The sequence below is a fragment of the Esox lucius genome, chromosome 24 (assembly GCF_011004845.1).
Source record: "Esox lucius isolate fEsoLuc1 chromosome 24, fEsoLuc1.pri, whole genome shotgun sequence".
In the NCBI taxonomy this organism is placed as follows: Eukaryota; Metazoa; Chordata; class Actinopteri; order Esociformes; family Esocidae; genus Esox; species Esox lucius.
In genome coordinates, this window is record NC_047592.1 from 24,865,304 (window position 1) to 24,877,963 (window position 12,660).

Here is a 12,660-nt window from a genome sequence, read left to right on the forward strand (position 1 = left end):
TGTATCTGTATTAAAGTACATGGATGTGTGACTTACGCGAACCAGTAGACTCCATGCGTGAGGCGGTGGTGACCGTGTCTCCGAATAAACAATATCTGGGCATGGTCAGACCCACCACTCCAGCTACACACGGACCTATTGGACACACAGAGGTCAGGTGTGTGGGTGTTCAGTTAAATTTATTGGGGTCCTCATTAGCTATAGCACACGCAGTGGCTACTCACAACACACTACATATATCGAGAAGACAATATGCTATTACATGTTAAATCCAAAAAACAAGTAAATCTATAAATAAAATGAATAATGGCAAGACACTAAGAAATAAAGCTAAAAATATTTGAACTTTAATCACATCCACATTAATATTCTTACAATACAGTTCATTTACAGATTTAAGAAGAGGTTAGATTTTTCTTAAATCAGCATCTCTACATGTATGGCACCCATTCCATTCCAGTGTCTGTTCAATGCCAACACAACACAGGCACACCTTATTTTACTTAATGAGGTACTGATTAGGTGATTACCTGAACCAAATCTAATTTCACGTGGAAAAGTATAAAAACCACTGCTGTGGTCAACTATCCTCTTGCAATATATATATATATATATATATATATTGTCTGCCCGAGTTGCGTCTTATGGCAAAGCATTTCACTATGATGTGGCTTTATAACGGGCTAATGCATTACATTTGTTTTTGGTGAGGCTACATTGAACAAACCCATTGTGGTGTGCCTGGAGACATATGTCTGTTTGAAGAGTATACAAACATATCATACAAGTGGCTAGACCCCAAATAAATATTTTTTCAACCCTTACCCATGAAATGTAGTCACACTTGGTGTTAATGTTAGTTCTGTGCGAGCCGTTGAGGAAAGGGCATGCTGCTCTGTTTTAAACCAGTAGCATCTTTGCTACAGTAGGTCTTTCTTTGCTGCAGCTGAGCATGCTACAGTATTATTATAATTAGTATTACTAATCGTAATACTGAATGTAACTATTTGTTTCAAATCTAGGCGAGCTCACTGGCTTTGTGTGCTGACATGTATAATACAGTATCATTTGTAAGAATTAGGATACTGTAGTTTTAGCCTCATATAAAATACATAATTAGTAAAAATAAGAAAGATAATTGGTCCACGCTGCCCCCCCTCACCTGAATGTAGTCCTATTCGTATTCGCACAGGGACTTCTGGCATGTGTCTCATCTTAAACGTCCCCACAGCACTGAGAATGTCCAGCGCCATGTTGGCTATCTCTGCCGCGTGCCGGTTTCCGTTGGCAACCGGTAACCCTGACGCCACCATGTAGGCATCACCTATCGTCTCCACCTATGAAACAACAGGAGAGGGAATGGGGAACATTTTGAGGGGACGACTAACTTCAGGCAATATGGGGGATGGAAATATGCCTGTACTGTCGGGAGAGAGTCCCGGGAACACACCATCATCCGGCAGAGTAGGAGACGGCCAATCAGCAGGGGACATGTCAAATCAGACTGCAAGTGTCGTGGGCTTAGCGACAAAACGGCATTACACTTAGTTGGGGGTGCACTTAATCACTCTCCGTCTCTGTACCTTATACACGTCGTGGTTGCCGATGATGGCGTCGAAGAGCGTGTAGAGGTCATTGAGAAGGTCAACCACCTCGATGGGCTCGCTGTGGGCTGAGATGGTGGTAAATCCCACGATGTCACTGAAGTAGAGTGTCACACTGTCAAAGTACTCGGGTTCCACTGCGCCGCCCACCTTAAGGGCGTCTGCCACCGACCTAGGACAGAGGTAGACATTACAGGTGTGATAGTAAAACCTGAACAGGAAAAGGGGATTTCAAGGTTAGGTTTAGGGCTGAATGTATAATTACGTTATAAGGTTATCTTTAGGCGTTAGGGCTACTGTAGTTTCCCCATAAAGGTTAGAGGACTGAGGTTAAGGTCTGGGTTAGGATTTGGTCTCTGATATGTTGAATATACAAATGTGCATGTGTGTTCAGTGTCATTATACAGCTCCGGAAAAAATGAAGAGACCTTTTTTCTTTCCTTTCCAAAAAAGTCGAAAAGGAAGGTTTTGAGTGAAGAACAGAACGGTTTAAAATTAAGAGACCACTGCAAATTGAATGCTTCTGTTCCACACTCAAATCTTATTTTTTCAACTTTTTAGGAAAGGAAAGAACAAGGTGCAGTGGTCTCTTGGTTTTTTCCGGGGCTGTATGTGGCTCACGGTGGCAGCATCTGAGTGAGCAGTTTCTCGGTCTTCTGCTTCTCTATCTCCAGCTCCTCGGTCCGCTCTCGGATCAGTTCTTCCAGGTTAGACGAGTACTGCTCCAGCATCCTCAACATGGAGTCGATTATGTTGGTCTTCCTGCCCTTGTTGATGTTCTTGAACTGGGGGTTAAAGGAGAAAACCGAATTACAGATAAGAATTGAGAAACCAAGAAAGAAATGGTGAGAAGAGGGGAATGAGAGCAAGAAAGATGAATAAAAACGGAGAGTCTGGGTCCAATAAGGATATTGATCGAGGCAAATATAATACCAACAGAAAACTGATTTCCAGGATTTATTCATGTTTACAAATGGAGAGGGGTCTTTCAACAATGTGTGTTAAGTCGAAGTGGGAAAAATATAAAATTAACGGAGGATGACTGTTTAAACATATATAGGACACAGTCTACCACCTCTAGCTCAGATCAGTGGAGGGAATTCACCAGGAAAACATTTTAAGGTTCTTTACAACTCCTAACATAAAAAGTTAACAAAGCAACAACACTGAAAATGGCCAATGCTGGAGAATGTGTGGGGATGTGTCTGCTGTTAATTTCAACCCTGAATATGGTCAATGCTAGACAATGTGTGGGGATGTGTCTGCTGTTCATTTCAACCCTGAATATGGTCAATGCTAGAGAATGTGTGGGGATGTGTCTGCTGTTCATTTCAACCCTGAACATGGTCATTGCTGGAGAATGTGAGGGGATGTGTCTGCTGTTCATTTCAACCCTGAACATGGTCAATGGTGGAGAATGTCTGGGGATGTGTCATTTTCATATTTTTTGGGGCTCCAAATATCTCTTCTGACTGGGTAGATGTGGAAACAGATCAGATCAATCATCAAACCTGGGCTTGATTAAAATTTTGGTGGTACTGGGAAACCTTGCCTACTGGACTGATGAAGCAGGATACTACTAGCAGGTAGTAAAAAGCAAAAACCACAAAATGGCTGAACAGGGAACATCCAACAGTCCGCTAATGGATAGAAATAGTTTAAGAAATGTATGTTATGGAAAAATTTACTTTCTCCCTGAGACACACCACAAAATAATTTGAAAAATAATGGAAAACCTGTAAATCTTACTTGAATATACACTCACCTAAAGGATTATTAGGAACACCATACTAATACTGTGTTTGACCCCCTTTCGCCTTCAGAACTGCCTTAATTCTACGTGGCATTGATTCAACAAGGTGCTGAAAGCATTCTTTAGAAATGTTGGCCCATATTGATAGGATAGCATCTTGCAGTTTATGGAGATTTGTGGGATGCACATCCAGGGCACGAAGCTCCCGTTCCACCACATCCCAAAGATGCTCTATTGGGTTGAGATCTGGTGACTGTGGGGGCCATTTCAGTACAGTGAACTCATTGTCATGTTCAAGAAAACAATTTGAAATGATTCAAGCTTTGGGACATGGTGCATTATCCTGCTGGAAGTAGCCATCAGAGGATGGGTACATGGTGGTCATAAAGGGATGGACATGGTCAGAAACAATGCTCAGGTAGGCTCGTGGCATTTAAACGATGCCCAATTAGCACTAAGGGGTCTAAAGTGTGCCAAGAAAACATCCCCCACACCATTACACCACCACCACCAGCCTGCACAGTAGTAACAAGGCATGATGGATCCATGTTCTCATTCTGTTTACGCCAAATTCTGACTCTACCATCTGAATGTCTCAACAGAAATCGAGACTCATCAGACCAGGCAACATTCGTCCAGTCTTCAACTGTCCAATTTTGGTGAGCTTGTGCAAATTGTAGCCTCTTTTTCCTATTTGTAGTGGAGATGAGTGGTACCCGGTGGGGTCTTCTGCTGTTGTAGCCCATCCGCCTCAAGGTTGTGCGTGTTGTGGCTTCACAAATGCTTTGCTGCATACCTCGGTTTTAACAAGTGCTTATTTCAGTCAAAGTTGCTTTTCTATCAGCTTGAATCAGTAGGCCCATTCTCCTCTGACCTCTAGCATCAACAAGGCATTTTGGCCCACAGGACTGCCGCATACTGGATGTTTTTCCCTTTTCACACCATTCTTTGTAAACCCTAGAAATGGTTGTGCGTGAAAATCCCAGTAACTGAGCAGATTGTGAAATACTCAGACCGGCCCGTCTGGCACCAACAACCATGCCACACTCAAAATTACTTAAATCACCTTTCTTTCCCATTCTGACATTCAGTTTGGAGTTCAGGAGATTGTCTTGACCAGGACCACACCCCTAAATGCATTGAAGCAACTGCCATGTGATTGGTTGATTAGATAATTGCATTAATGAGAAATTGAACAGGTGTTCCTAATAATCCTTTAGGTGAGTGTAGTTTGATTGTGTTATTTTATATCTGCTTAGAGGGCTTTGTTCTACCACTCTCTGTACTGAGATCAACAGACTGGACTCTTGAATGAGTAAAGGACCTTATCCCCCTTAGCTTGGCCTCAATTTTGGTTGAACTACAACCACAGATCATAAGAACCTATCATCTCAAAGGACAAACAAACACAATGAGCCCTCAGACCTTTACATTTCATTGTAACTCAAACTTGTGGTTTATTATAATTTGTATTTATAATTTTCATTTTATTTCCTTACTTATACATTGACAAGCATTTCGTCTTACCTATGATGATCCTGTCTGTTGCTTGTTTGTTTTATGGCAAAATAATACAAATAAAGTAAAAAATAAAAATAAATAAACAGGGAGAGAATCTCAAAACACACCATGTCGAAGATCTCTTCGAAGCATGGCCGTTTGTCTGGCTGTTCGTTCCAACACTGTTTCATCAGCTGGATACATTCCATTGGGGCTGCCTCAGGGGAGACCACTGGACGACACAGAGGAGGCGGTTTACAGATCTTCTGTATCAAATCTGAAGGGCATAAGTTAAAGTTCAGGGGTCAGAGGACAATTCTGGCACATTCAACTTTCCTCCATACCTCAAGATTGTTTCCCCTTCAATTGGTTTTTATTAGGTAAGTTAAATAGCTGCTTCTCTTTGTAAGAATGGTGTATCCAAACAATAGAATGGCTTACATGTATAATAATTATAACAACTGTTCATGTGAGTAGACTGTAATGAACTGCTCATTGACAATTTCATGTAATTTTCCCCAAGAAGATTACATCGTCCTACTGAATCTTTTATTTAAATGGACCATTTGAAAAATTATTTTGAGGTGGGTCAATCATATTTTTTACCTTTTTTATACTTACAAATAAATATGATAAGACAAGCAAACTCTTTTTTACGAACCAGCTAGTTTATGCGCCAGTGAAAATAAAATGTTAAAGTGAATAAAAGTGAAAGATCATTTAGTTACAGTGACACCTATCGGAACGGGCCAGGTATTACCTTCAGCAGACAGCTCCAGCATGCAGAAAGGCGGGCCCCTCACAAGCACTTCCTGCACGACGATGGCAAAGCTGTACACATCACCGTGGAGACTGCCATAGAGGCCAGGACGGGGGCCGCGTAGGATCTCTGGGGCTGTCCACAACAGGTCTAGGAGAGATGAACCAAAACATGCACCAATGCGCACGCGCACACACACACCAAATCCAAAGCAAACCAAATTGTATTTATATCGCACATTTTTATATTAACATTTCCAGGTGCTTTGCTGGTAAAAAGAAAATAGTAAAAAAATTGTTTTTATTCAAAAACAATATAACATGAATAATATAATTCAAAATACAAAATAAAGAAAGAAATATTTAACTAATGCAACAAAAATAAAACAAGTATGGCTGAGACAAGATAAAAAGCACCCTTTAAAAAGATCTAAAAGATTTGAGGTTTTATTTGAAATTGTCAATCATTTTGTAGAATTTCCACAGTCTGTTGCACTGTGGCTTAAAGAAGAACAGCCAAAAGGCCTGTGCTGGAGGATTGAGGGACCAATAGCTTATCATAACAGAAAACAACAATAAAACAAAAACGTTTCGAATAATAAAATAAACAACTATAGCTGAGACTATAGTAAAGTACCCTTTAAAGCAGGGATTCCCAACTTACAAGGCGACCTCCAAAATGGTGTATCTCATCTTCCTGGGGTGGCCTAGACCACAACCTGATTAATTAGAATTTTCTTCTTTTGTTGATATAGATATATTTTTTCTCTGTTACTTATTTGAAAGGGGGTATTATGAGTAATTACATGTATATCTATAATCTTATTAATATAACAGACCCTTTTTATAAAAACCAAAAAAGTTAGCGGAATAACAGCAACACCAGTTTGCATAAATCTTATAAAAGCTTTTATAACAATATTTTCAGATCTTAAAATATAAAAATATAAAAAAAGATTGTTACTTGCTACAATTATTACCTTCACTATTGTATGTTTGTTATCTCGCTTGAAAAGAAACGTAGGGAGCTGAAAGTCAGCAACCAGGAAATGATCAAGGGATTTCACTGCTATTGTTCGTGCCCATGTCAGCTAATGTTTGTTTGAGGAGAGATGATAGCATTTCTTAGTAACAGAGGAAGAGGAGGGTGAAGGTTTTTCATTTTACCAACAGAAATTTTGCATTTTAGAATGCAATGTTTTATGTGTCAGTATATATACATTCATGTTCAAAATTTGGGGTCACTTAGAAATGTCCTTGTTTTCAAAAGAAAATCACATTTTTATAACATCAAATTGATCAGAAATACAGGGTAGACATTGTTAATGTTGTAAATGACTATTGTAGCTGAAAACCACAGATTTATGGAATATCTACATAGGGGTACAGTGGCCCATTATCAGCAACCATCAGTTCTGTGTTCCAATGGCATGTTGTGATTGCTAATCCAAGTTTATCATTTTAAAAGGCTTATTCAACATTAGAAAACTTTTTGCAAATATATTATCACAACTGAAAACTGTTGTGCTGATTAAAGAAGCAATAAAACGGTGCTTGATTGGAGCCAATTTCCTCCTACAACAGGACAATGACCCAAAGCACAGCTCCAAACTATGCAAGACCTATTTAGGGAAGAAGCAGTCAGCTGGTATTCTGTCCAGTCACCGGATCTCAAAATTAATGAGCTGTTGTGGTTGCAGCTTGACTGTATGGTGTGTAAGAAGTGCCCATCATGCCAATCCAACTTGTGGGAGGTGCTTCAGGAAGCATGGGGTGAAATCTATTCAGATTACCTCAAGAAATAGACAAAGGTCTGCCAGGCTGTTATTGCTGCAAATGGAGGATTCTTTTGATGAAAGCAAAATTTGAAGGACACAATTATTTCAATTCAAAATCATTATTTCTAACCTTGCCAGGTGACTATATTTCCTATTAATGTAGTTATATTTCCTATTTAAAGTGATTTCATGTATGTTTTCATGGTAAACAAGGACATTTCTAAGCGACTGCAAACTTTTGAACGGTAGTTAACAATTTCAGATGGATTTCTGTCAAGCCAAACTCAGCCCAGATGGAACTCAGCCCAGAAGGAACACTAAACTTAAGACACTCTGGATAAAACTCTCTCTCTTCCTGTAAAGCTTTACTCACCCTCTGCAGATGATTCAGTGTAGGGAAACCTCGCAGCCTCCAGAACCTTGTTGTATCCATAGTCAGAGATCTTCAACACAAAGCGTCCATCCACAACACAGTTCCTGCTTTTCAGACGGCCGTGATATAAATTCCTGTGGTGCAGGTACTTCATACCCTAGGGAGAACAGGAAACACAGAACTCAGAGGCAGAACACTGAAGATCAGTGTGGAACCTCCTCTGGCTCACCTCTTCAGTACATTAATAAGCCAAAAGCATAGCATCCTGCATCCAACTGCTGGTTTGCATCAGATCTGGTTGAACTTGGACCCAGTACTGGTCTTGTGGGTGTCAGATAGAAATGTAATAGATACAATTTGGCTTGGATATACAACCCTGTTTCCAAGAAAGTTGAGACGCTGCGTAAAATGCAAATAAAAACAGAATGCAAAAAAGACAGAATATCAAATGTTGAAACTGAGACATGTTATTGATTTATGAAAATACATGCCCATTTTGAATTTGATGCCAGGAAAAATGTTCAAAATAAGTTGGGACAGGGGCATGTTTACCACTGTATTGCATCACCTCTTCTTTTTGGGAACTGAGGAGTTTTGAAAGTGAAGTGTTTCCCCATTCTTGCTGCATAACGGATTTCTGCTGCTCAACCATGTTTTTTTTGGTTTTTTGCATTACAACTTTTCCAGTCTTTTGTTGCCCCTGTCCCAACTTTTTTGAAACGTGTGGCTGGCATAAAATTCAAAGTGGGCATATACAGCTCTGGAATAAATTAAGAGACCACTGCACCTTTTTCTTTCCTTTCCTAAAAAGTTGTAAAGGAAGGTTTTGTGTGAGGAACAGAAGGGTTAAAATTAAGAGACCAATGCAAATTGAATGCTTCTGTCTGAGTTTCAACATTTGTTGTCTTTGTAGTATTTTCTATTAAATATAAGGTTTAAATGATTTGCACATCATTGCATTCTGTTTTTCTGTACATTATATACAGTGTCCCAACTTTTTTTGGAAATAGGGTTGTACATTTGGAGATCGAAGGAAGACCTTTACTCTGGTCTAAATATCAAGGCCAGTGAAGAGGACTCTGCCTTCCAACTGGCCAACTCATTCCTTCTAAAACAAACTGCAAAGAACTATATGTATACAATCAACAATGGTTACTGTGGATTAAACTTCATGACTAAAATGTAAATGTAAAAATTGTATAAGGGGTAGCAGTAGTGATGACTGGAATATCCAACTCTCAATACCTTTCGTCCACCCTCCCTCACCTTAATTAGGTCTAGCAATAGTGATGACTTGAACATCCAGTCCAGCTTTACACCATCGTTAAGTAGTAGATCCTCCAAACTTCCTCTGGTGCAGAACTCGGTCACAATAGCGAACACTCCACAGTCATGGAAGAAACCCAGGAAAAGGTTAATGTTCTCGTGACGCATGTCCTTCATCTGGAGAATTGAAGGTTTAGAGGTTGGGGGTCAAAGGTCAGCGCAGACGTACACACTAAAGATTGAAGTGTTAAAGGTGTCATTTGTAAGATTTCCACCATATCATAGTAGAGAAGTTCTAATTACTGTACATTTCAAAAGATATTGAGGAAAGATGTTATTTGAAATAGTACACTTCATAAATAATTTGTTATTATAGGCATATTCCATTTAAAGGGATAGTTTGCCAAAATTAATTTTTTTTCTAAAAGCGCACTTACCAAGAGATATTCCTGAAGGCACATTGTAATTTTTTCTAACAATCCATTATTCAGCTCTGTCCCAGGCTATAATTAGAATTATAAGTATCGTCCAAATTAATGTATGGAAACGGTTCGTACCGCTATCGCAAAGCTGCATTGTAAGTGGAAAACTACTCCCAAACACTTCACACTCTATGTGCCTGAAGGAAAAACTTGGGGTAAGGGGACTGTCACCGAAATATGATTTTTGGACGAACTATCCCTTTAAGAGAATCTGTATGCCCAGTTAATTTAGCAAATGTTAGACATTAGCCAAGTAATTTAGCAAACTTTAGCCAGCAATGATGAAGGCATGCAGTAATTTTGCTAACTAGTAGTGTTACTGCTGTTTACAGCTGAACATGCTTGGGCAAAATGTGAAATTTTCATCGAAATACTCTGCTGTGTTGCCATATAGCTATATTACCTTAAGAAATAGGGTTAGTGGTTCGATTTTAGACTGTAGTAAGAGATTTGTCCAATGATGTTAGCTAGCTAACATTAGATGGGGACAATGGGGAATGGGACATTTACATGCATATTATCAAAGTTTCAAAGGTGCATTTGATGACCTGAATTTGGGAAGTCTCAGCACAGATATGCATGTTTTGTGCTAGCCGACCAAGGCCAAAGTGTAAATATAGTGCTTGTGTGCATCATGCAAAAATGACTTATAACCGGTAGAACCAGTGGCGTTTTTATTTTATTTTTTAAATTGGTGGGGCACAAACCATTTCAAAATATAGGATACATACCAGTAAAGCTACAAAACTCCCTCTTGCTACTGATGTGTTTATTTAACACATCAACAAACAGGGTGGCTCCACAAAACACTTAACGACAGAGCGGCTTGCCTCTACCAGGTGTTGCAGTACACATACTGGAGAGAGAGAGAGAAAAAGCTTCTTGTGCAATTGCTCTCCTTCTCTCTCACACACACGTAAAATTACCACTGTCACATTTGCAAACCTAAATTAGGAATGCAAACAAGCTCAGAACCAATGTGCCTACAGGGCCACAACGAAGCGGAAAGACAACTTTTTAGGGATACAGATCCATTCTATGACAACAACCTTAATAGATAAGCATGGACACACTGACACTCGTCACCATCTATATCAATCGATCCAGCACAAAAATATGACCAATGCACAGACCAGCATCACAAAGGCAGGATGATAAAATATGCTTTCACTCATCAAGGCTGAGGGCTCACTTGAAGAGAAAGGTGGCACAGCAGTTCTTCCTCTGGGCAAACCTTTCGATGACTTTGGGAATTAAGTATTTGATACACTGATGATTTTGCAGGTTTTACTACTTACAAAGCATGTAGAAGTCTGTAATTTTTATCATATGTACTTCAACTATGAGTGAAGGAATCAAAAAAAATATCCTGAAAATCACATTGTATGATTTTTAAGTAATTAATTTGCATGTAGCTGCTGAATCAGCTGGCTTTCGGTGGACAACATTGCCAATGCGTTGAATCGCGGCTGTCCCATGGTATTGCAAGTGAAGGTTTTTATCCTCTTCAAGGTGGAAAAGTTCTTCTCTGACTCGGATGTCATCATAGGTGTTATGATAATTTGTGACGGTCTCAGCAAAAGCCTCCTCTAGGTTGTTCTCATGGATGGATCTTAACAGAAACAGGGCCGACAAATTGTGGGAAGAGCGAGCTGTCAACCAGCTTGCCAGCGATCAGGTGGTCACTTGGGCTCCACCTGGGAGATTACTGTGTTGCATGCCTCCTTCATCACCGGCGCTGTGTTGGTTACTTGTCGGCCTGGCTCATCTGTTCCATCATGAACAGTGTCAGCCCATTCATCAGTTTGCTTCCGCATATCCTGGACTTTCTACCACCTGGGATTAGCGCACTGCTAATCCCAGGTGCATCGATGCTCCGTTTTTGCAGAATGTTATAGAAAACATCCAGTTCTGGCATAAGGAAGAAAAAAAAATCCAGCAGCTGCAGAAAGGCTCGGTCCCAGAGTTTGCCTCACTTATGGTGGCCTCATCCCATTCTGGTTGTGTGCGTATGTCCTCCATACAAAGGAGCAGCGCAGCGCGGTTTCCCCAAAATGCATTGACAGTTCCATCGTACAGCGGGTGGCCTTTGAATGCGTCTCTATGTTGCCTCAGCATGTAGTATGCTGTGACCTAGGTAAATGAGTAATTAACAGACCATAGGGTCCTTTGTTTATCAGTTGAAGAGATCTTAACTTGACCAGAGAATGACCTAGCATCTGTTCTGTGTTCAATGTGTGAGTAATATGAGTAGGGGGCATGGTCAGTGAAGGAGTTACAAAGACGCCTGTTGTAACTAGATTCTTTGATTACTCGGAGTGCGGTCATACTAGGTGGCCGTATATCTCGTCCACTTGCTTGGCAATCTCCTCCCTGTACACTTCATACATACAGTCTAACAGTTTGTTTTGTACAGTCCTGGATGTCCCTTTTAAAATGGCCTGAGTGTCATAGTGCATCTGAAGTCTCGAATTGCCCTCACATAGTCTCTAAAATGCATCTGAATATTCCAGGATTCAGGGAGTCCACCGACTCGTCGTGCCCCCGCAGTGCGGTTTCACATTTTCCACACAGTTTAATACATGTTATGATCTGACTGAGAACGTACCTGTTTTCCTCCACCTGTTTGTTATGCTGCTCAATGGAGCGCCCTTATGCACTGTCAACTTGGGCTGTGACATTTACCCTTCCAAGTAAGTCCAATTTCACAGCATTGTCCAGATGACTCCTACTGCTCTCATGTTTTAAATCCTCTCAGAAACATGTTTCAAATCTTTGTAATCCATCCTCGACCAAGTACCATCTCCACCAAATAGCAGACATGGAAAACAGAAGAGTGCCTTCTTTTGTATGTTAACCGTTAGCCACTTTTACTTCAAAAACCACTCCATGTAAAATCCACGGTTACTTTTACCATCAGTATGAGTGATGACAATATCCCCTGGCCGATGGGCACCAAGTCGCTTTACTTCAAGTTTCTCTTCCAAATTAAGGGTTTCAAACCGGTGCTCGAGTATGAAATCCACTTTATTTATTTTCTCAAGTTATCTGGAGTTTGTGAAGCTAACAAGGTAGCTAAGACAATCTACCCTCCTCGCTCTTCTTGCCGACTAATGTTGGCACCAGACAGACAGACAGCCAATCT

At 40.3% G+C, this 12,660-nt stretch overlaps 1 protein-coding gene across 9 annotated transcripts in view; it reads right to left on the bottom strand.

Annotated features, from left to right (window-relative positions):
• Positions 1-12,660, bottom strand: part of gc2 (guanylyl cyclase 2) — a 35,136-nt gene that overhangs the window by 3,959 nt on the left and 18,517 nt on the right. For all 9 annotated transcript variants that reach the window (XM_034290624.1, XM_010904972.3, XM_010904970.3 and 6 more), the window contains 8 exons: positions 9,034-9,210; positions 7,768-7,924; positions 5,618-5,767; positions 4,986-5,134; positions 2,226-2,389; positions 1,584-1,776; positions 1,163-1,337; positions 37-135 (listed from right to left, as the gene is read on the bottom strand). In XM_034290624.1, the coding sequence (XP_034146515.1) occupies positions 37-135; positions 1,163-1,337; positions 1,584-1,776; positions 2,226-2,389; positions 4,986-5,134; positions 5,618-5,767; positions 7,768-7,924; positions 9,034-9,210 (1,264 nt within the window). The remainder of the gene's footprint in view (positions 1-36; positions 136-1,162; positions 1,338-1,583; positions 1,777-2,225; positions 2,390-4,985; positions 5,135-5,617; positions 5,768-7,767; positions 7,925-9,033; positions 9,211-12,660) is intronic.